Below are 19,491 nucleotides of genomic sequence, written 5' to 3' on the forward strand. Positions count from 1 at the left end.
TTTTCATCAGAATCAGCAATTGGTGAACCCCATACATTTTTGGGACAAGCATCTACAAAATTCCAAATTGCCCCAATGCATCGCAGGGGAATGGGGTCCATTATTTGTTGTTGATACATTTGTAATTGCGATAAAATGGTAGTTTGCAAGATTAAATTAAACAACTGAATGTCTTTATTCATAATTGTAACACGGTTGTGTAGTGGTTAGCATTGCTGTCTCCAGAGCACTGAACTCATGAGTTTAATTCCCGAACAAGGCGTATGTGTTTCCCCCAACCATACAAAAATCATACTGGTAGGTTAATTGGCTTCTAACTCAAATTAACCCTAGTGTGTGTATGTGTGTCCATGTGGTAGGGAATATAGGGGTCTATTTACTAAGCAGTGCTAGGAGACAGAGTGAAAAGTGATAAGGTGCCAGCCAATCAGGTCCCAACTGCCATCTCACAGGCTGTGTTTGAAAAATGACAGTTGGGAGCTGGTTGGCTGGCACCTTATCACTTTTCACTCTGTCTCCTAGCACTGCTTAGTAAATAGACCCCATAGATTGCTCTACTGGGACACGGCCTGATTTGAATGACTATTCTCTGTAAAATGCTGCATAGTATGTCTGGGCTATATAAAGAATTGTGAATAATATTATATCCAGCAGATGGACGCACAAGCAGTAATGCCTTGGAGGGGGATCTCATCGTGTCTGCAGATATTAATATAGAAGATAACATCACACAGGAATCTCTACGAGACAGCCCTGTTATGCTAAATATATATCCTGTACATAACTGTGCAGATATATCATTTGATCCCTCTAATCCCAATGACTGTTCTTCTGATACTTCAAATTTTGTTACACATACGGCAGCTCATACAACTGATAAAATATTTCCATGTTCTGAGTGTGGGAAATGTTTTACACATAAATCACATCTTGTTAGACATCAGAGAAGTCACACAGGTGAGAAACCATTTCCATGCTCTGAGTGTGGGAAATGTTTTGCACAGAAATCAGATCTTGGTAGACATCAGAGAAGTCACACAGGTGAATATCCATTTTCATGCTCTGAGTGTGGGAAAGGTTTTACATATAAATCAGATCTTGTTACACATCAGAGACGTCACACAGGTGAGAAACCATTTATATGCTCTGAGTGTGAAAAATGTTTTGCACAGAAATCAGATCTTGTTGCACATCAGAGAAGTCACACAGGTGAATATCCATTTCCATGCTCTGAGTGTGGAAAATGTTTTACATATAAATCATATCTTGTTAAACATCAGAAATGTCACACAGGTGAGAAACCATTTCCATGCTCAGAGTGCGGAAAATGTTTTACATTTCAATTTGCTCTTGTTGCACATCAGAGAAATCACACAGGTGAGAGACCATTTTCATGTTCTGAGTGTAGGAAATGTTTTATACGGAAATCAGAACTTGTTGCACATAACAGAATTCACACAGGTGAGAGACCATTTCCATGTTCTGAGTGTAGGAAATGTTTTACACGGATATCAGATCTTGTTGTACATCAGAGAAGTCACACAGGTGAGAAACCATTTTCATGCTCTGAGTGTGGGAAATGTTATTCAAATAAATCAGCTCTTGGTAAACATGAGAGAGGTCACACAGGTGAGAAACCATTTCCATGCTCTGAGTGTGGGAAATGTTTTGCACACAAATCAAATCTTGTTGCACATCAGAGAAGTCACACAGGTGAAAATCCCTTTTTATGCTCCGAGTGTGGGAAATGTTTTACAGATAAATCACATCTTGTTATACATCAGAGAAGTCACACAGGTGAGAAACCATTTCCATGCTCTGAGTGTGGGAAATCTTTTTCACATAAATCTCATCTTGTTAGACATCAGATTTCACACAAGAAAAAATAATTTCTATGAGCTGATACAAAACAGGGTTGTAGCAGCACTCCATTATTTTAACATTTTATATACAATAATTATATTTATCCTGATTATAAATAATTATGGCGCAACTGTGTATACAATTATTTTATTTAAATGTAATTATAATTAATAATAAATACTTCATCAGACGCTCCTAATAAGGGTCAAGCCTACTACCCAATCAAAAAATACAATAATACGGGTGAGTACTATTTCTCGACAATGAATTGCCTAATCAATAACACTATATAGTATTCATCCAAAGAGCGCTAATGAAGATTTTCAAATTTTATTAAAATAAACCAAATGACAACACAATGAATCATAAAAATGACTGCAAGAAACACATCACATAATATACAAATGTAAAACACAGTTTGTTCATAAGGGCACCTCTGCACTAGGTGCACCTAATTTGTAGTCTGGCCAATAAGTATTCAGTCTATATAGTGATTATGGTTCCTAAATCATGTAAAGGAAGTTTTTAGCCCCAAATGTGATGCTTTCAAACCCCTGTAAAGAGGTGTAGCACTTGTCCCTTGTGAATTAAGATATATATTAGATCTTATAATAAGCTGCACTTCGATAGTCAAAGGTGCCTTTAAATTCAGTTACCCACTGTGAGCAGATGTAATATTTGCCAATGGTCTGCAGAACTCGTATCTCTAACCACCGAAAACTGTGACAGATGGTATTAATAGCGGCTGAACAGATTTCAGTATCCTGCTGTATTAATGTGTAGTCCGGCACACACACAGCAGTATTCCCGCTAGGCTGTTTCAGTGGGGCACCATGCCCTGCTCTATTTCTAAAAGGGCAGGAAGCACCCTGCCCTCCGGCGCGGCACCCCACTGAAACAGCCTGCGGGTTCTGTCCCTTCCCACGGGCCGCAGTGTCCCGCAGGTGGATAAAACTGTGGTGCAGCGATGCACCCGAAATCCATTCACAGTGACCGTAGCGCTTGGGGGCTGCCTGGCATGTCCATAAATGCTGGATACGCCCCCAAAAGTGATCAAAAGGGATGCGTCATAAAGACATGCCTCTTTTCCTTGGCCATGCCCCTTTGGTGCATGCAGAAGTGCCCTTTCTCTAGAGTGAACACTACACAGTAATATTACCATCCTGAGTAGATGTTCTCTGGTGCCGTCTGTGCAGTGAGGACAGCTATGGCAATATGGAACCGCTTCAGTGATTTCAATATTAGTTGTGGGTGAATACAGGGCACCTTCTGCCCCCAAACAGCGATCTCATTGAGAACAGTGCAGTCATCTCCAGTCAGCTGATGTGGTGGCAGACCTCCAAAAAATTATAAGGGTGCAGTCAGATGATAGGAAGCTCTTACACGTTCCTCCACTCAGGTGTGCAGCAGTTTCCTCAGGGGAAGAGATTTTAACATTGTATGTAAATCATCCACAGATAATTGGGATGTGTCATTAGTATGTGACTGGAAATGAACATTTAGGTGAAACTAACAGTATTGTCTTCATTCTATTGGATATCGTCACCACTCTCTGCAGTAATAACAGACCACGGCGTTGTTATATAGGGGATACATTTTATGCATTTCAAACACCTAAAAGATAAAATACATTATTATATTTCAAATCAGATTTTATTATTGAACCTTATGGATAGAAACCAACGATCTGCTCTTTTGGAATGATAGATTAATGGTGATGTATGAACCAGAAATTATTGATGGTGGCTAGGAAAAGTAAAATAAAAATATTAGCTTTCTTTTTACTGTCTCGCAATTTAATATAAAATATATATATTTCTTTGCCTGTTTTGGGGAGATTTTGCTTCTTTAGGAGAAATAAACAGAGAGACAATTATTGTCAGCGCTTGTCATCACCACTACAAATCTGTATTATCTCTAGCAAATAACACCATGATCAGCCCAACGTCCAGGGTTCCTCATCTGCCAGATCCTACTCTATGAAATATTCCTCATACCCCATTCACATCTAGGTAAGATGCACTCACCTCCCAGATACAGAGGATAACATCTAGGCAAATGCTGGCATGTGATCCCTGTGTATTCATTAATGGCATTAATAGTGTCACACAGCCTGTACCATGAATAATATGGGTAACAGCAGCCATAGACATGTTTCCCTTCTGTTACTGCATAAATAATTACTGACACTGAAATGTAACAAGCCCAGAAAGTGTGAGAATAGGCTCAGAGGGGAAGCGGGGTAAAGGATGGAGCATGTGTGTATTTAGAGGAACCATCCCGGGTTAACGGGTGCTGCAGGGCCTAATTTACCACCTGCAAGAGGACTAGAATATTGTACATGCTTAGAGATGGTACAATTCGAGCCTCACTCTATCCTGTAATTGGGGCTTTTTTTCTACCTCCCACGCTAGCTTAATGTGGAAAAGCAGATATGCAAGGACATAAACACACATGAAATAAGAGCATGCAAACACACAAATGAGGTTCGAGGAGCATTTTGTAGAGTTCTGATGAATTGTGTGGCCACCACGTTTGCCTGAAATGAACCCAATCGAGCCTTTATGGGACATGGTGAAGAGGTCAATCTGCACCCAAGATCCTGCACATACAAATATCAGGGAGCTGTGGAAAGCTATCCAGATGGCAAGGTGTCAACATCTCTCTAGAGGTCTACTGTCCACTTGTGCAATCGATGCCACTGCGATTTGCTACATTTCGGGGTGGTTCAATAAGTAAGGTAACAAGACCTCTCGTGTGTAAAGTTCTCTATTTCATTCTAGTTTCCCACTAGTCCAGAGCAGGTACATCACTGCTTCCCCTCATGGCCATTAGACTGCGCCTCATATCAGTGATACTGTCCCAACATCAGTTGTAAGCTGGTGGAAACGTTCAAACATTGAGTTGCGTAGCGTGATCAAATTTCTGTGTCTACAGGGCACATCAGCAGCTGAAATTCATCGCCAAATTGTTGAGGAAAACAACCAGGGTTGCTGTGAACAGGCATTGTATTTCTGTGCAATAACGCCAGGCCACACAACTGCACGCATGAGTTATGGCGCTAATATTGGAAGGTGGACCATCCTCCCTACAGACCTGACCTGGCATCGAATGGTTTCCATCTCTTTGGACCATTGAAGAAGCACCTGAGTGGAAGACGATTCGCAACCAACAGTGGAGTTCAGCATTCGTCATGTCCTGGCATCAGGTGCTTAACACTGATTCTATGCCAGAATAGATGCCTTGGTGTAACATTGGAACATCTGCACATTCTGTCCAAATTATTACGAGGATGACTGGGTATTAAGAGATCACAAGGACGTATCATACATGCCAGCCCTATTTGCTGTGGTCATTGATGCAGCTCTTTGTGCTTTTATTTGGGACAAAATTACAGCACAAGCTACAAATAAAACTTCAGTACACAATTACTGACGTTACTGGTCCCTCGGTAAATGTTCTGGTTAGGGCTGAGAAATAATAAAATTCGGGTTGTTCCCTAGAAACTTTGGTCACTTCCAAATAAGCTACTAGTATGACATCCTGAATTGCAGAGCGCTCTCTATAACATTGATAACATACAATACAGAAGCCAGATGGCTCAGCAGCACCAGTCTTGGTTGAAGTAACTGTAAACAGGTTTTAAACCCCTAAAGATACAATATAGAGGGGTTAGAATACATTCCTTTACTGCTCTCCCAAATACATAGTTACTTTGTGATCTGTAAAGTAGACTTCATGGAAGTTTACCATTCTGTATCAATACATCCAATGCACAGCTACTCGTTCTGCTGCTACTGTAGGGTATTCTATACTAATGGGTCATTATAATTATATGAACGAGCAAATGCTCCATACACATTGTCACGGTGAGGAAGCAGCCATTACTGTCAGTAAGGAGGCCAGTGCATAGTCTTATCTAGCTGACATTCTCATGGCACGTCATAGTGTCACACGCTCATACCTCATCACACCATAGTGTCACACACTCATACCTCATCACAGCACCGTCATAGTGTCACACACTCATACCACATCACCGTCATAGTGTCACACACTCATACCTCATCACATCACCGTCATAGTGTCACACACTCATACCTCATCACAGCACCGTCATAGTGTCACACACTCATACCTCATCACATCACCGTCATAGTGTCACACACTCATACCTCACCACAGCACCATCATAGTGTCCCTCATACCTCATCACAGCACAGTCATAGTGTCACACACTCATACCTCATCACAGCACCATCATAGTGTCACACACTCATACCTCATCACAGCACCGTCATAGTGTCACACACTCATACCTCATCACATCACCGTCATAGTGTCACACACTCGTACCTCATCACAGCACTGTCATAGTGTCACACGCTCGTACCTCATCACAGCACAGTCATAGTGTCACACACTCGTACCTCATCACAGCACAGTCATAGTGTCACACACTCGTACCTCATCACAGCCCTGTCATTGTACAACACACTCATACCTCATCACAGCACCGTCATAGTGTCACACACTCATACCTCATCACAGCACCATCATAGTGTCACACACTCATACCTCATCACAGCCCTGTCATAGTGTCACACACTCATACCTCATCACAGCACCGTCATAGTGTCACACACTCATACCTCATCACATCACCGTCATAGTGTCACACACTCGTACCTCATCACAGACCTGTCATAGTGTCACACGCTCATACCTCATCACAGCACCGTCATAGTGTCACACGCTCATACCTCATCACAGCACAGTCATAGTGGCACACTCATACCTCATCACAGCACCGTCAGTGTCACACACTAGTACCTCATCACAGCCCTGTCATAGTGTCACACACTCATACCTCATCACAGCACTGTCATAGTGTCCCTCACTCATACCTCATCACAGCCCTGTCATAGTGTCACACACTCGTACCTCATCACAGCACAGTCATAGTGTCACACGCTCATACCTCATCACAGCACCGTCATAGTGTCATACATTCATACCTCATCACACCATAGTGTCACACACTCATACCTCATCACAGCACAGTCATAGTGTCACACACTCGTACCTCATCACAGCCCTGTCATAGTGTCACACGCTCATACATCACAGCACCGTCATAGTGTCACACACTCATACCTCATCACACCATAGTGTCACACACTCATACCTCATCACAGCACCATCATAGTGTCACACACTCATACCTCATCACAGCACCGTCATAGTGTCTCACACTCATACCTCATCACAGCACCGTCATAGTGTCACACACTCATACCTCATCACAGCACTGTCATAGTGTCACACACTCATACCTCATCACAGCACCGTCATAGTGTCACACACTCGTACCTCATCACAGCCCTGTCATAGTGTCACACACTCTTACCTCATCACAGCACCGTCATAGTGTCACACGCTCATACCTCATCACAGCACAGTCATAGTGGCACACTCATACCTCATCACAGCACCGTCAGTGTCACACACTCGTACCTCATCACAGCCCTGTCATAGTGTCACACACTCATACCTCATCACAGCACCGTCATAGTGTCCCTAACTCATACCTCATCGCAGCACCGTCATAGTGTCACACACTCGTACCTCATCACAGCCCTGTCATAGTGTCACACGCTCATACCTCATCACAGCCCTGTCATAGTGTCACACACTCGTACCTCATCACAGCTCTGTCATAGTGTCACACACTCATACCTCATCACAGCACCCTCATAGTGTCACACGCTCATACATCATCACAGCACCGTCATAGTTTCACACACTGATACCTTATCACAGCACTGGCATAGTCATACACTCATACCTCATCACAGCACCATCATAGTGTCACACACTCATACCTCATCACAGCACTGTCATAGTTTCGCAAACTCACCTCATCACAGCACCATCATAGTGTCACACACTCATACCTCATCACAGCACCATCATAGTGTCACACACTCATACCTCATCACAGCCCTGTCATAGTGTCATGCGCTCATACCTCATCAGAGCACCATACCTCATCACAGCACCGTGATAGTGTGCCTCACTCATACCTCATCACAGCACTGTCATAGTTTCGCAAACTCACCTCATCACAGCACCATCATAGTGTCACACACTCATACCTCATCACAGCACCGTCATAGTGTCACACACTCATACCTCATCACAGCCCTGTCATAGTGTCACACGCTCATACCTCATCACAGCACCATACCTCATCACAGCACCGTCATAGTGTGCCTTACTCATACCTCATCACAGCACCGTCATAGTGTCACACACTCAAACCTCATCACAGCACCGTCATAGTGTCACACACTCATACCTCATCACAGCACCGTCATAGTGTCACACACATACCTCATCACAGCACCGTCATAGTGTCACACACTCATACCTCATCACAGCACCATCATAGTGTCACACACTCATACCTCATCACATCACCGTCATAGTGTCACACACTCATACCTCATCACAGCACCGTCATAGTGTCACACACTCATACCTCATCAAAGCCCTGTCATAGTGTCACACACTCATACCTCATCACAGCACCATACCTCATCACAGCACCGTCATAGTGTCCCTCACTCATACCTCATCACAGCACCATCATAGTGTCACACACTCATACCTCATCACATCACCGTCATAGTGTCACACGCTCATACCTCATCACAGCACCGTCATAGTGTCACACACTCATACCTCATCACATCACCGTCATAGTGCCACACGCTCAAACCTCATCACAGCACCGTCATAGTGTCACAAACTCACCTCATCACAGCACCATCATAGTGTCACACACTCATACCTCATCACATCACCATCATAGTGTCACACACTCATACCTCATCACAGCACCATCATAGTGTCACACACTCATACCTCGTCACAGCACCGTCATAGTGTCACACGCTCATACCTCATCACAGCACCATACCTCATCACAGCACCGTCATAGTGTCCCTCACTCATACCTCATCACAGCACCGTCATAGTGTCACACACTCATACCTCATCATAGCACCGTCATAGTGTCACACACATACCTCATCACAGCACCGTCATAGTGTCACACACTCATACCTCATCACAGCATGATCATAGTGTCACACACTCATACCTCATCACATCACCGTCATAGTGTCACACTCATACCTCATCAAAGCCCTGTCATAGTGTCACACACTCATACCTCATCACAGCACCATACCTCATCACAGCACCGTCATAGTGTCCCTCACTCATACCTCATCACAGCACCATCATAGTGTCACACACTCATACCTCATCACATCACCGTCATAGTGTCACACGCTCATACCTCATCACAGCACCGTCATAGTGTCACACACTCATACCTCATCACATCACCGTCATAGTGCCACACGCTCAAACCTCATCACAGCACCGTCATAGTGTCACAAACTCACCTCATCACAGCACCATCATAGTGTCACACACTCATACCTCATCACATCACCATCATAGTGTCACACACTCATACCTCATCACAGCACCATCATAGTGTCACACACTCATACCTCGTCACAGCACCGTCATAGTGTCACATACTCATACCTCATCACTGCACCGTCATAGTGTCACACACTCATACCTCATCACAGCCCTGTCATAGTGTCACACGCTCATACCTCATCACAGCACCATACCTCATCACAGCACCGTCATAGTGTCCCTCACTCATACCTCATCACAGCACCGTCATAGTGTCACACACTCATACCTCATCATAGCACCGTCATAGTGTCACACACATACCTCATCACAGCACCGTCATAGTGTCACACACTCATACCTCATCACAGCATGATCATAGTGTCACACACTCATACCTCATCACATCACCGTCATAGTGTCACACTCATACCTCATCACAGCACCGTCATAGTGTCACACACTCATACCTCATCACAGCCCTGTCATAGTGTCACACACTCATACCTCATCACAGCACCATACCTCATCACAGCACCGTCATAGTGTCCCTCACTCATACCTCATCACACCATAGTGTCACACACTCATACCTCATCACAGCACCTTCATAGTGTCACACCCTCATACCTCATCACAGCACCATCATAGTGTCACACTCTCATACCTCATCACAGCACCGTCATAGTGTCACACACTCATACCTCATCACAGCACCGTCATAGTGTCACACACTCATACCTCATCACAGCACCGTCATAGTGTCACACACTCATACCTCATCACAGCACCGTCATAGTGTCACACACTCATACCTCATCACATCACCGTCATAGTGTCACACGCTCGTACCTCATCACAGACCTGTCATAGTGTCACACGCTCATACCTCATCACAGCACCGTCATAGTGTCACACACTCATACCTCATCACAGCACAGTCATAGTGTCACACACTCGTACCTCATCACAGCACAGTCATAGTGTCACACACTCGTACCTCATCACAGCCCTGTCATTGTACAAAACACTCATACCTCATCACAGCACCGTCATAGTGTCACTCACTCATACCTCATCACACCATAGTGTCACACACATACCTCATCACAGCGCCTTCATAGTCTCACACACTCATACTTCATCACTGCACCGTCATAGTGTCCCACACTCATACCTCATCACAGCACCATCATAGTGTCACACACTCATACCTCATCACAGCACCGTCATAGTGTCACACACTCGTACCTCATCACAGACCTGTCATAGTGTCACACGCTCATACCTCATCACAGCACCGTCATAGTGTCACACGCTCATACCTCATCACAGCACAGTCATAGTGTAACACACTCATACCTTATCACAGCACTGTCATAGTGTCCCTCACTCATACCTCATCACAGCCCTGTCATAGTGTCACACACTCGTACCTCATCACAGCACAGTCATAGTGTCACACGCTCATACCTCATCACAGCACCGTCATAGTGTCACACGCTCAAACCTCATCACACCATAGTGTCACACACTCACACCTCATCACAGCACAGTCATAGTGTCTCACACTCATACTTCATCACAGCCCTGTCATAGTGTCACACGCTCATACCTCATCACAGCACCGTCATCGTGTCACACACTCATACCTCATCACAGCACCGTCATAGTGTCTCACACTCATACCTCATCACAGCACCGTCATAGTGGCACACTCATACCTCATCACAGCACCGTCATAGTGTCACACACTCATACCTCATCACAGCACCGTCAGTGTCATACACTCGTACCTCATCACAGCCCTGTCATAGTGTCACACACTCGTACCTCATCACAGCACCGTCATAGTGGCACACTCATACCTCATCACAGCACCGTCAGTGTCACACACTCATACCTCATCACATCACCGTCATAGTGTCACACGCTCATACCTCATCACAGCACCGTCATAGTGCCACACACTCATACCTCATCACATCACCGTCATAGTGCCACACGCTCAAACCTCATCACAGCACCGTCATAGTGTCACAAACTCACCTCATCACAGCACCATCATAGTGTCACACACTCATACCTCATCACATCACCATCATAGTGTCACACACTCATACCTCATCACAGCACCATCATAGTGTCACACACTCATACCTCGTCACAGCACCGTCATAGTGTCACATACTCATACCTCATCACTGCACCGTCATAGTGTCACACACTCATACCTCATCACAGCCCTGTCATAGTGTCACACGCTCATACCTCATCACAGCACCGTCATAGTGTCCCTCACTCATACCTCATCACAGCACCGTCATAGTGTCACACACTCATACCTCATCATAGCACCGTCATAGTGTCACACACATACCTCATCACAGCACCGTCATAGTGTCACACACTCATACCTCATCACAGCATGATCATAGTGTCACACACTCATACCTCATCACATCACCGTCATAGTGTCACACTCATACCTCATCACAGCACCGTCATAGTGTCACACACTCATACCTCATCACAGCCCTGTCATAGTGTCACACACTCATACCTCATCACAGCACCATACCTCATCACAGCACCGTCATAGTGTCCCTCACTCATACCTCATCACACCATAGTGTCACACACTCATACCTCATCACAGCACCTTCATAGTGTCACACCCTCATACCTCATCACAGCACCATCATAGTGTCACACTCTCATACCTCATCACAGCACCGTCATAGTGTCACACACTCATACCTCATCACAGCACCGTCATAGTGTCACACACTCATACCTCATCACAGCACCGTCATAGTGTCACACACTCATACCTCATCACAGCACCGTCATAGTGTCACACACTCATACCTCATCACATCACCGTCATAGTGTCACACGCTCGTACCTCATCACAGACCTGTCATAGTGTCACACGCTCATACCTCATCACAGCACCGTCATAGTGTCACACACTCATACCTCATCACAGCACAGTCATAGTGTCACACACTCGTACCTCATCACAGCACAGTCATAGTGTCACACACTCGTACCTCATCACAGCCCTGTCATTGTACAAAACACTCATACCTCATCACAGCACCGTCATAGTGTCACTCACTCATACCTCATCACACCATAGTGTCACACACATACCTCATCACAGCGCCTTCATAGTCTAACACACTCATACTTCATCACTGCACCGTCATAGTGTCCCACACTCATACCTCATCACAGCACCATCATAGTGTCACACACTCATACCTCATCACAGCACCGTCATAGTGTCACACACTCATACCTCATCACAGCACCGTCATAGTGTCACACACTCATACCACATCACCGTCATAGTGTCACACACTCGTACCTCATCACAGACCTGTCATAGTGTCACACGCTCATACCTCATCACAGCACCGTCATAGTGTCACACGCTCATACCTCATCACAGCACAGTCATAGTGTAACACACTCATACCTTATCACAGCACTGTCATAGTGTCCCTCACTCATACCTCATAACAGCCGTGTCATAGTGTCACACACTCGTACCTCATCACAGCACAGTCATAGTGTCACACGCTCATACCTCATCACAGCACCGTCATAGTGTCACACGCTCAAACCTCATCACACCATAGTGTCACACACTCACACCTCATCACAGCACAGTCATAGTGTCTCACACTCATACTTCATCACAGCCCTGTCATAGTGTCACACGCTCATACCTCATCACAGCACCGTCATCGTGTCACACACTCATACCTCATCACAGCACCGTCATAGTGTCTCACACTCATACCTCATCACAGCACCGTCATAGTGGCACACTCATACCTCATCACAGCACCGTCATAGTGTCACACACTCATACCTCATCACAGCACCGTCAGTGTCATACACTCGTACCTCATCACAGCGCTGTCATAGTGTCACACACTCGTACCTCATCACAGCACCGTCATAGTGGCACACTCATACCTCATCACAGCACCGTCAGTGTCACACACTCATACCTCATCACAGCACCATCATAGTGTCACAAACTCACCTCATCACAGCACCATCATAGTGTCACACACTCATACCTCATCACATCACCATCATAGTGTCACACACTCATACCTCATCACAGCACCATCATAGTGTCACACACTCATACCTCGTCACAGCACCGTCATAGTGTCACATACTCATACCTCATCACTGCACCGTCATAGTGTCACACACTCATACCTCATCATAGCCCTGTCATAGTGTCACACGCTCATACCTCATCACAGCACCGTCATAGTGTCCCTCACTCATACCTCATCACAGAACCGTCATAGTGTCACACTCTCATACCTCATCACAGCACCATCATAGTGTCACACACTCGTACCTCAGCACAGTCATAGTGTCACACGCTCATACCTCATCACAGCACCGTCATAGTGTCACACACTCGTACCTCATCACAGCACAGTCATAGTGTCACACGCTCAAACCTCATCACACCATAGTGTCACACACTCACACCTCATCACAGCACAGTCATAGTGTCTGACACTCATACTTCATCACAGCCCTGTCATAGTGTCACACGCTCATACCTCATCACAGCACCGTCATCGTGTCACACACTCATACCTCATCACAGCACCGTCATAGTGTCACACACTCATACCTCATCACAGCACCGTCATAGTGTCACACACTCATACCTCATCACATCACCGTCATAGTGTCACACGCTCGTACCTCATCACAGACCTGTCATAGTGTCACATGCTCATACCTCATCACAGCACCGTCATAGTGTCACACACTCATACCTCATCACAGCACAGTCATAGTGTCACACACTCGTACCTCATCACAGCACCGTCATAGTGTCACACACTCATACCTCATCAAAGCCCTGTCATAGTGTCACACACTCATACCTCATCACAGCACCATACCTCATCACAGCACCGTCATAGTGTCCCTCACTCATACCTCATCACAGCACCATCATAGTGTCACACACTCATACCTCATCACATCACCGTCATAGTGTCACACGCTCATACCTCATCACAGCACCGTCATAGTGTCACACACTCATACCTCATCACATCACCGTCATAGTGCCACACGCTCAAACCTCATCACAGCACTGTCATAGTGTCACAAACTCACCTCATCACAGCACCATCATAGTGTCACACACTCATAGCTCATCACATCACCATCATAGTGTCACACACTCATACCTCATCACAGCACCATCATAGTGTCACACACTCATACCTCGTCACAGCACCGTCATAGTGTCACATACTCATACCTCATCACTGCACCGTCATAGTGTCACACACTCATACCTCATCACAGCCCTGTCATAGTGTAACACGCTCATACCTCATCACAGCACCATACCTCATCACAGCACCGTCATAGTGTCCCTCACTCATACCTCATCACAGCACCGTCATAGTGTCACACACTCATACCTCATCACAGCACCGTCATAGTGTCACACACATACCTCATCACAGCACCGTCATAGTGTCACACACTCATACCTCATCACAGCATGATCATAGTGTCACACACTCATACCTCATCACATCACCGTCATAGTGTCACACTCATACCTCATCACAGCACCGTCATAGTGTCACACACTCATACCTCATCACAGCCCTGTCATAGTGTCACACACTCATACCTCATCACAGCACCATACCTCATCACAGCACCGTCATAGTGTCCCTCACTCATACCTCATCACACCATAGTGTCACACACTCATACCTCATCACAGCACCTTCATAGTGTCACACCCTCATACCTCATCACAGCACCATCATAGTGTCACACTCTCATACCTCATCACAGCACCGTCATAGTGTCACACACTCATACCTCATCACAGCACCGTCATAGTGTCACACACTCATACCTCATCACAGCACCGTCATAGTGTCACACACTCATACCTCATCACATCACCGTCATAGTGTCACACGCTCGTACCTCATCACAGACCTGTCATAGTGTCACACGCTCATACCTCATCACAGCACCGTCATAGTGTCACACACTCATACCTCATCACAGCACAGTCATAGTGTCACACACTCGTACCTCATCACAGCACAGTCATAGTGTCACACGCTCGTACCTCATCACAGCCCTGTCATTGTACAAAACACTCATACCTCATCACAGCACCGTCATAGTGTCACTCACTCATACCTCATCACACCATAGTGTCACACACATACCTCATCACAGCGCCTTCATAGTATCACACACTCATACTTCATCACTGCACCGTCATAGTGTCCCACACTCATACCTCATCACAGCACCATCATAGTGTCACACACTCATACCTCATCACAGCACCGTCATAGTGTCACACACTCATACCTCATCACAGCACCGTCATAGTGTCACACACTCATACCTCATCACATCACCGTCATAGTGTCACACACTCGTACCTCATCACAGACCTGTCATAGTGTCACACGCTCATACCTCATCACAGCACCGTCATAGTGTCACACGCTCATACCTCATCACAGCACAGTCATAGTGTAACACACTCATACCTCATCACAGCACTGTCATAGTGTCCCTCACTCATACCTCATCACAGCACCGTCATAGTGTCACTCGTACCTCATCACAGCACAGTCATAGTGTCACACGCTCATACCTCATCACAGCACCGTCATAGTGTCACACGCTCAAACCTCATCACACCATAGTGTCACACACTCACACCTCATCACAGCACAGTCATAGTGTCACACACTCATACCTCATCATAGCACCGTCATAGTGTCACACACATACCTCATCACAGCACCGTCATAGTGTCACACACTCATACCTCATCACAGCATGATCATAGTGTCACACACTCATACCTCATCACATCACCGTCATAGTGTCACACTCATACCTCATCACAGCACCGTCATAGTGTCACACACTCATACCTCATCACAGCCCTGTCATAGTGTCACACACTCATACCTCATCACAGCACCATACCTCATCACAGCACCGTCATAGTGTCCCTCACTCATACCTCATCACACCATAGTGTCACACACTCATACCTCATCACAGCACCTTCATAGTGTCACACCCTCATACCTCATCACAGCACCATCATAGTGTCACACTCTCATACCTCATCACAGCACCGTCATAGTGTCACACACTCATACCTCATCACAGCACCGTCATAGTGTCACACACTCATACCTCATCACAGCACCGTCATAGTGTCACACACTCATACCTCATCACAGCACCGTCATAGTGTCACACACTCATACCTCATCACATCACCGTCATAGTGTCACACGCTCGTACCTCATCACAGACCTGTCATAGTGTCACACGCTCATACCTCATCACAGCACCGTCATAGTGTCACACACTCATACCTCATCACAGCACAGTCATAGTGTCACACACTCGTACCTCATCACAGCACAGTCATAGTGTCACACACTCGTACCTCATCACAGCCCTGTCATTGTACAAAACACTCATACCTCATCACAGCACCGTCATAGTGTCACTCACTCATACCTCATCACACCATAGTGTCACACACATACCTCATCACAGCGCCTTCATAGTCTCACACACTCATACTTCATCACTGCACCGTCATAGTGTCCCACACTCATACCTCATCACAGCACCATCATAGTGTCACACACTCATACCTCATCACAGCACCGTCATAGTGTCACACACTCGTACCTCATCACAGACCTGTCATAGTGTCACACGCTCATACCTCATCACAGCACCGTCATAGTGTCACACGCTCATACCTCATCACAGCACAGTCATAGTGTAACACACTCATACCTTATCACAGCACTGTCATAGTGTCCCTCACTCATACCTCATCACAGCCCTGTCATAGTGTCACACACTCGTACCTCATCACAGCACAGTCATAGTGTCACACGCTCATACCTCATCACAGCACCGTCATAGTGTCACACGCTCAAACCTCATCACACCATAGTGTCACACACTCACACCTCATCACAGCACAGTCATAGTGTCTCACACTCATACTTCATCACAGCCCTGTCATAGTGTCACACGCTCATACCTCATCACAGCACCGTCATCGTGTCACACACTCATACCTCATCACAGCACCGTCATAGTGTCTCACACTCATACCTCATCACAGCACCGTCATAGTGGCACACTCATACCTCATCACAGCACCGTCATAGTGTCACACACTCATACCTCATCACAGCACCGTCAGTGTCATACACTCGTACCTCATCACAGCCCTGTCATAGTGTCACACACTCGTACCTCATCACAGCACCGTCATAGTGGCACACTCATACCTCATCACAGCACCGTCAGTGTCACACACTCATACCTCATCACATCACCGTCATAGTGTCACACGCTCATACCTCATCACAGCACCGTCATAGTGCCACACACTCATACCTCATCACATCACCGTCATAGTGCCACACGCTCAAACCTCATCACAGCACCGTCATAGTGTCACAAACTCACCTCATCACAGCACCATCATAGTGTCACACACTCATACCTCATCACATCACCATCATAGTGTCACACACTCATACCTCATCACAGCACCATCATAGTGTCACACACTCATACCTCGTCACAGCACCGTCATAGTGTCACATACTCATACCTCATCACTGCACCGTCATAGTGTCACACACTCATACCTCATCACAGCCCTGTCATAGTGTCACACGCTCATACCTCATCACAGCACCGTCATAGTGTCCCTCACTCATACCTCATCACAGCACCGTCATAGTGTCACACACTCATACCTCATCATAGCACCGTCATAGTGTCACACACATACCTCATCACAGCACCGTCATAGTGTCACACACTCATACCTCATCACAGCATGATCATAGTGTCACACACTCATACCTCATCACATCACCGTCATAGTGTCACACTCATACCTCATCACAGCACCGTCATAGTGTCACACACTCATACCTCATCACAGCCCTGTCATAGTGTCACACACTCATACCTCATCACAGCACCATACCTCATCACAGCACCGTCATAGTGTCCCTCACTCATACCTCATCACACCATAGTGTCACACACTCATACCTCATCACAGCACCTTCATAGTGTCACACCCTCATACCTCATCACAGCACCATCATAGTGTCACACTCTCATACCTCATCACAGCACCGTCATAGTGTCACACACTCATACCTCATCACAGCACCGTCATAGTGTCACACACTCATACCTCATCACAGCACCGTCATAGTGTCACACACTCATACCTCATCACAGCACCGTCATAGTGTCACACACTCATACCTCATCACATCACCGTCATAGTGTCACACGCTCGTACCTCATCACAGACCTGTCATAGTGTCACACGCTCATACCTCATCACAGCACCGTCATAGTGTCACACACTCATACCTCATCACAGCACAGTCATAGTGTCACACACTCGTACCTCATCACAGCACAGTCATAGTGTCACACACTCGTACCTCATCACAGCCCTGTCATTGTACAAAACACTCATACCTCATCACAGCACCGTCATAGTGTCACTCACTCATACCTCATCACACCATAGTGTCACACACATACCTCATCACAGCGCCTTCATAGTCTAACACACTCATACTTCATCACTGCACCGTCATAGTGTCCCACACTCATACCTCATCACAGCACCATCATAGTGTCACACACTCATACCTCATCACAGCACCGTCATAGTGTCACACACTCATACCTCATCACAGCACCGTCATAGTGTCACACACTCATACCACATCACCGTCATAGTGTCACACACTCGTACCTCATCACAGACCTGTCATAGTGTCACACGCTCATACCTCATCACAGCACCGTCATAGTGTCACACGCTCATACCTCATCACAGCACAGTCATAGTGTAACACACTCATACCTTATCACAGCACTGTCATAGTGTCCCTCACTCATACCTCATAACAGCCGTGTCATAGTGTCACACACTCGTACCTCATCACAGCACAGTCATAGTGTCACACGCTCATACCT

The 19,491-nt window shown here is 46.0% G+C and overlaps 1 protein-coding gene across 2 annotated transcripts in view; it reads left to right on the forward strand.

Annotated features, from left to right (window-relative positions):
• Positions 1-3,604, forward strand: part of LOC148443067 (uncharacterized) — a 55,334-nt gene extending 51,730 nt beyond the window's left edge. Inside the window, exon 6 of one of the 2 annotated variants that reach the window (XM_088463272.1) lies at positions 652-3,604. In XM_088463272.1, the coding sequence (XP_088319398.1) occupies positions 652-1,889 (1,238 nt within the window). In that variant the 3' untranslated portion in view covers positions 1,890-3,604. The remainder of the gene's footprint in view (positions 1-651) is intronic. The other variant, XM_088463273.1, reaches the window with a different exon arrangement.
• Positions 3,605-19,491: the final 15,887 nt, after the last annotated feature.

The sequence above is a fragment of the Taudactylus pleione genome, unplaced genomic scaffold (genome assembly GCF_031769625.1).
Source record: "Taudactylus pleione unplaced genomic scaffold, aTauple2 ptg001337l, whole genome shotgun sequence".
NCBI classification, from domain to species: Eukaryota; Metazoa; Chordata; class Amphibia; order Anura; family Myobatrachidae; genus Taudactylus; species Taudactylus pleione.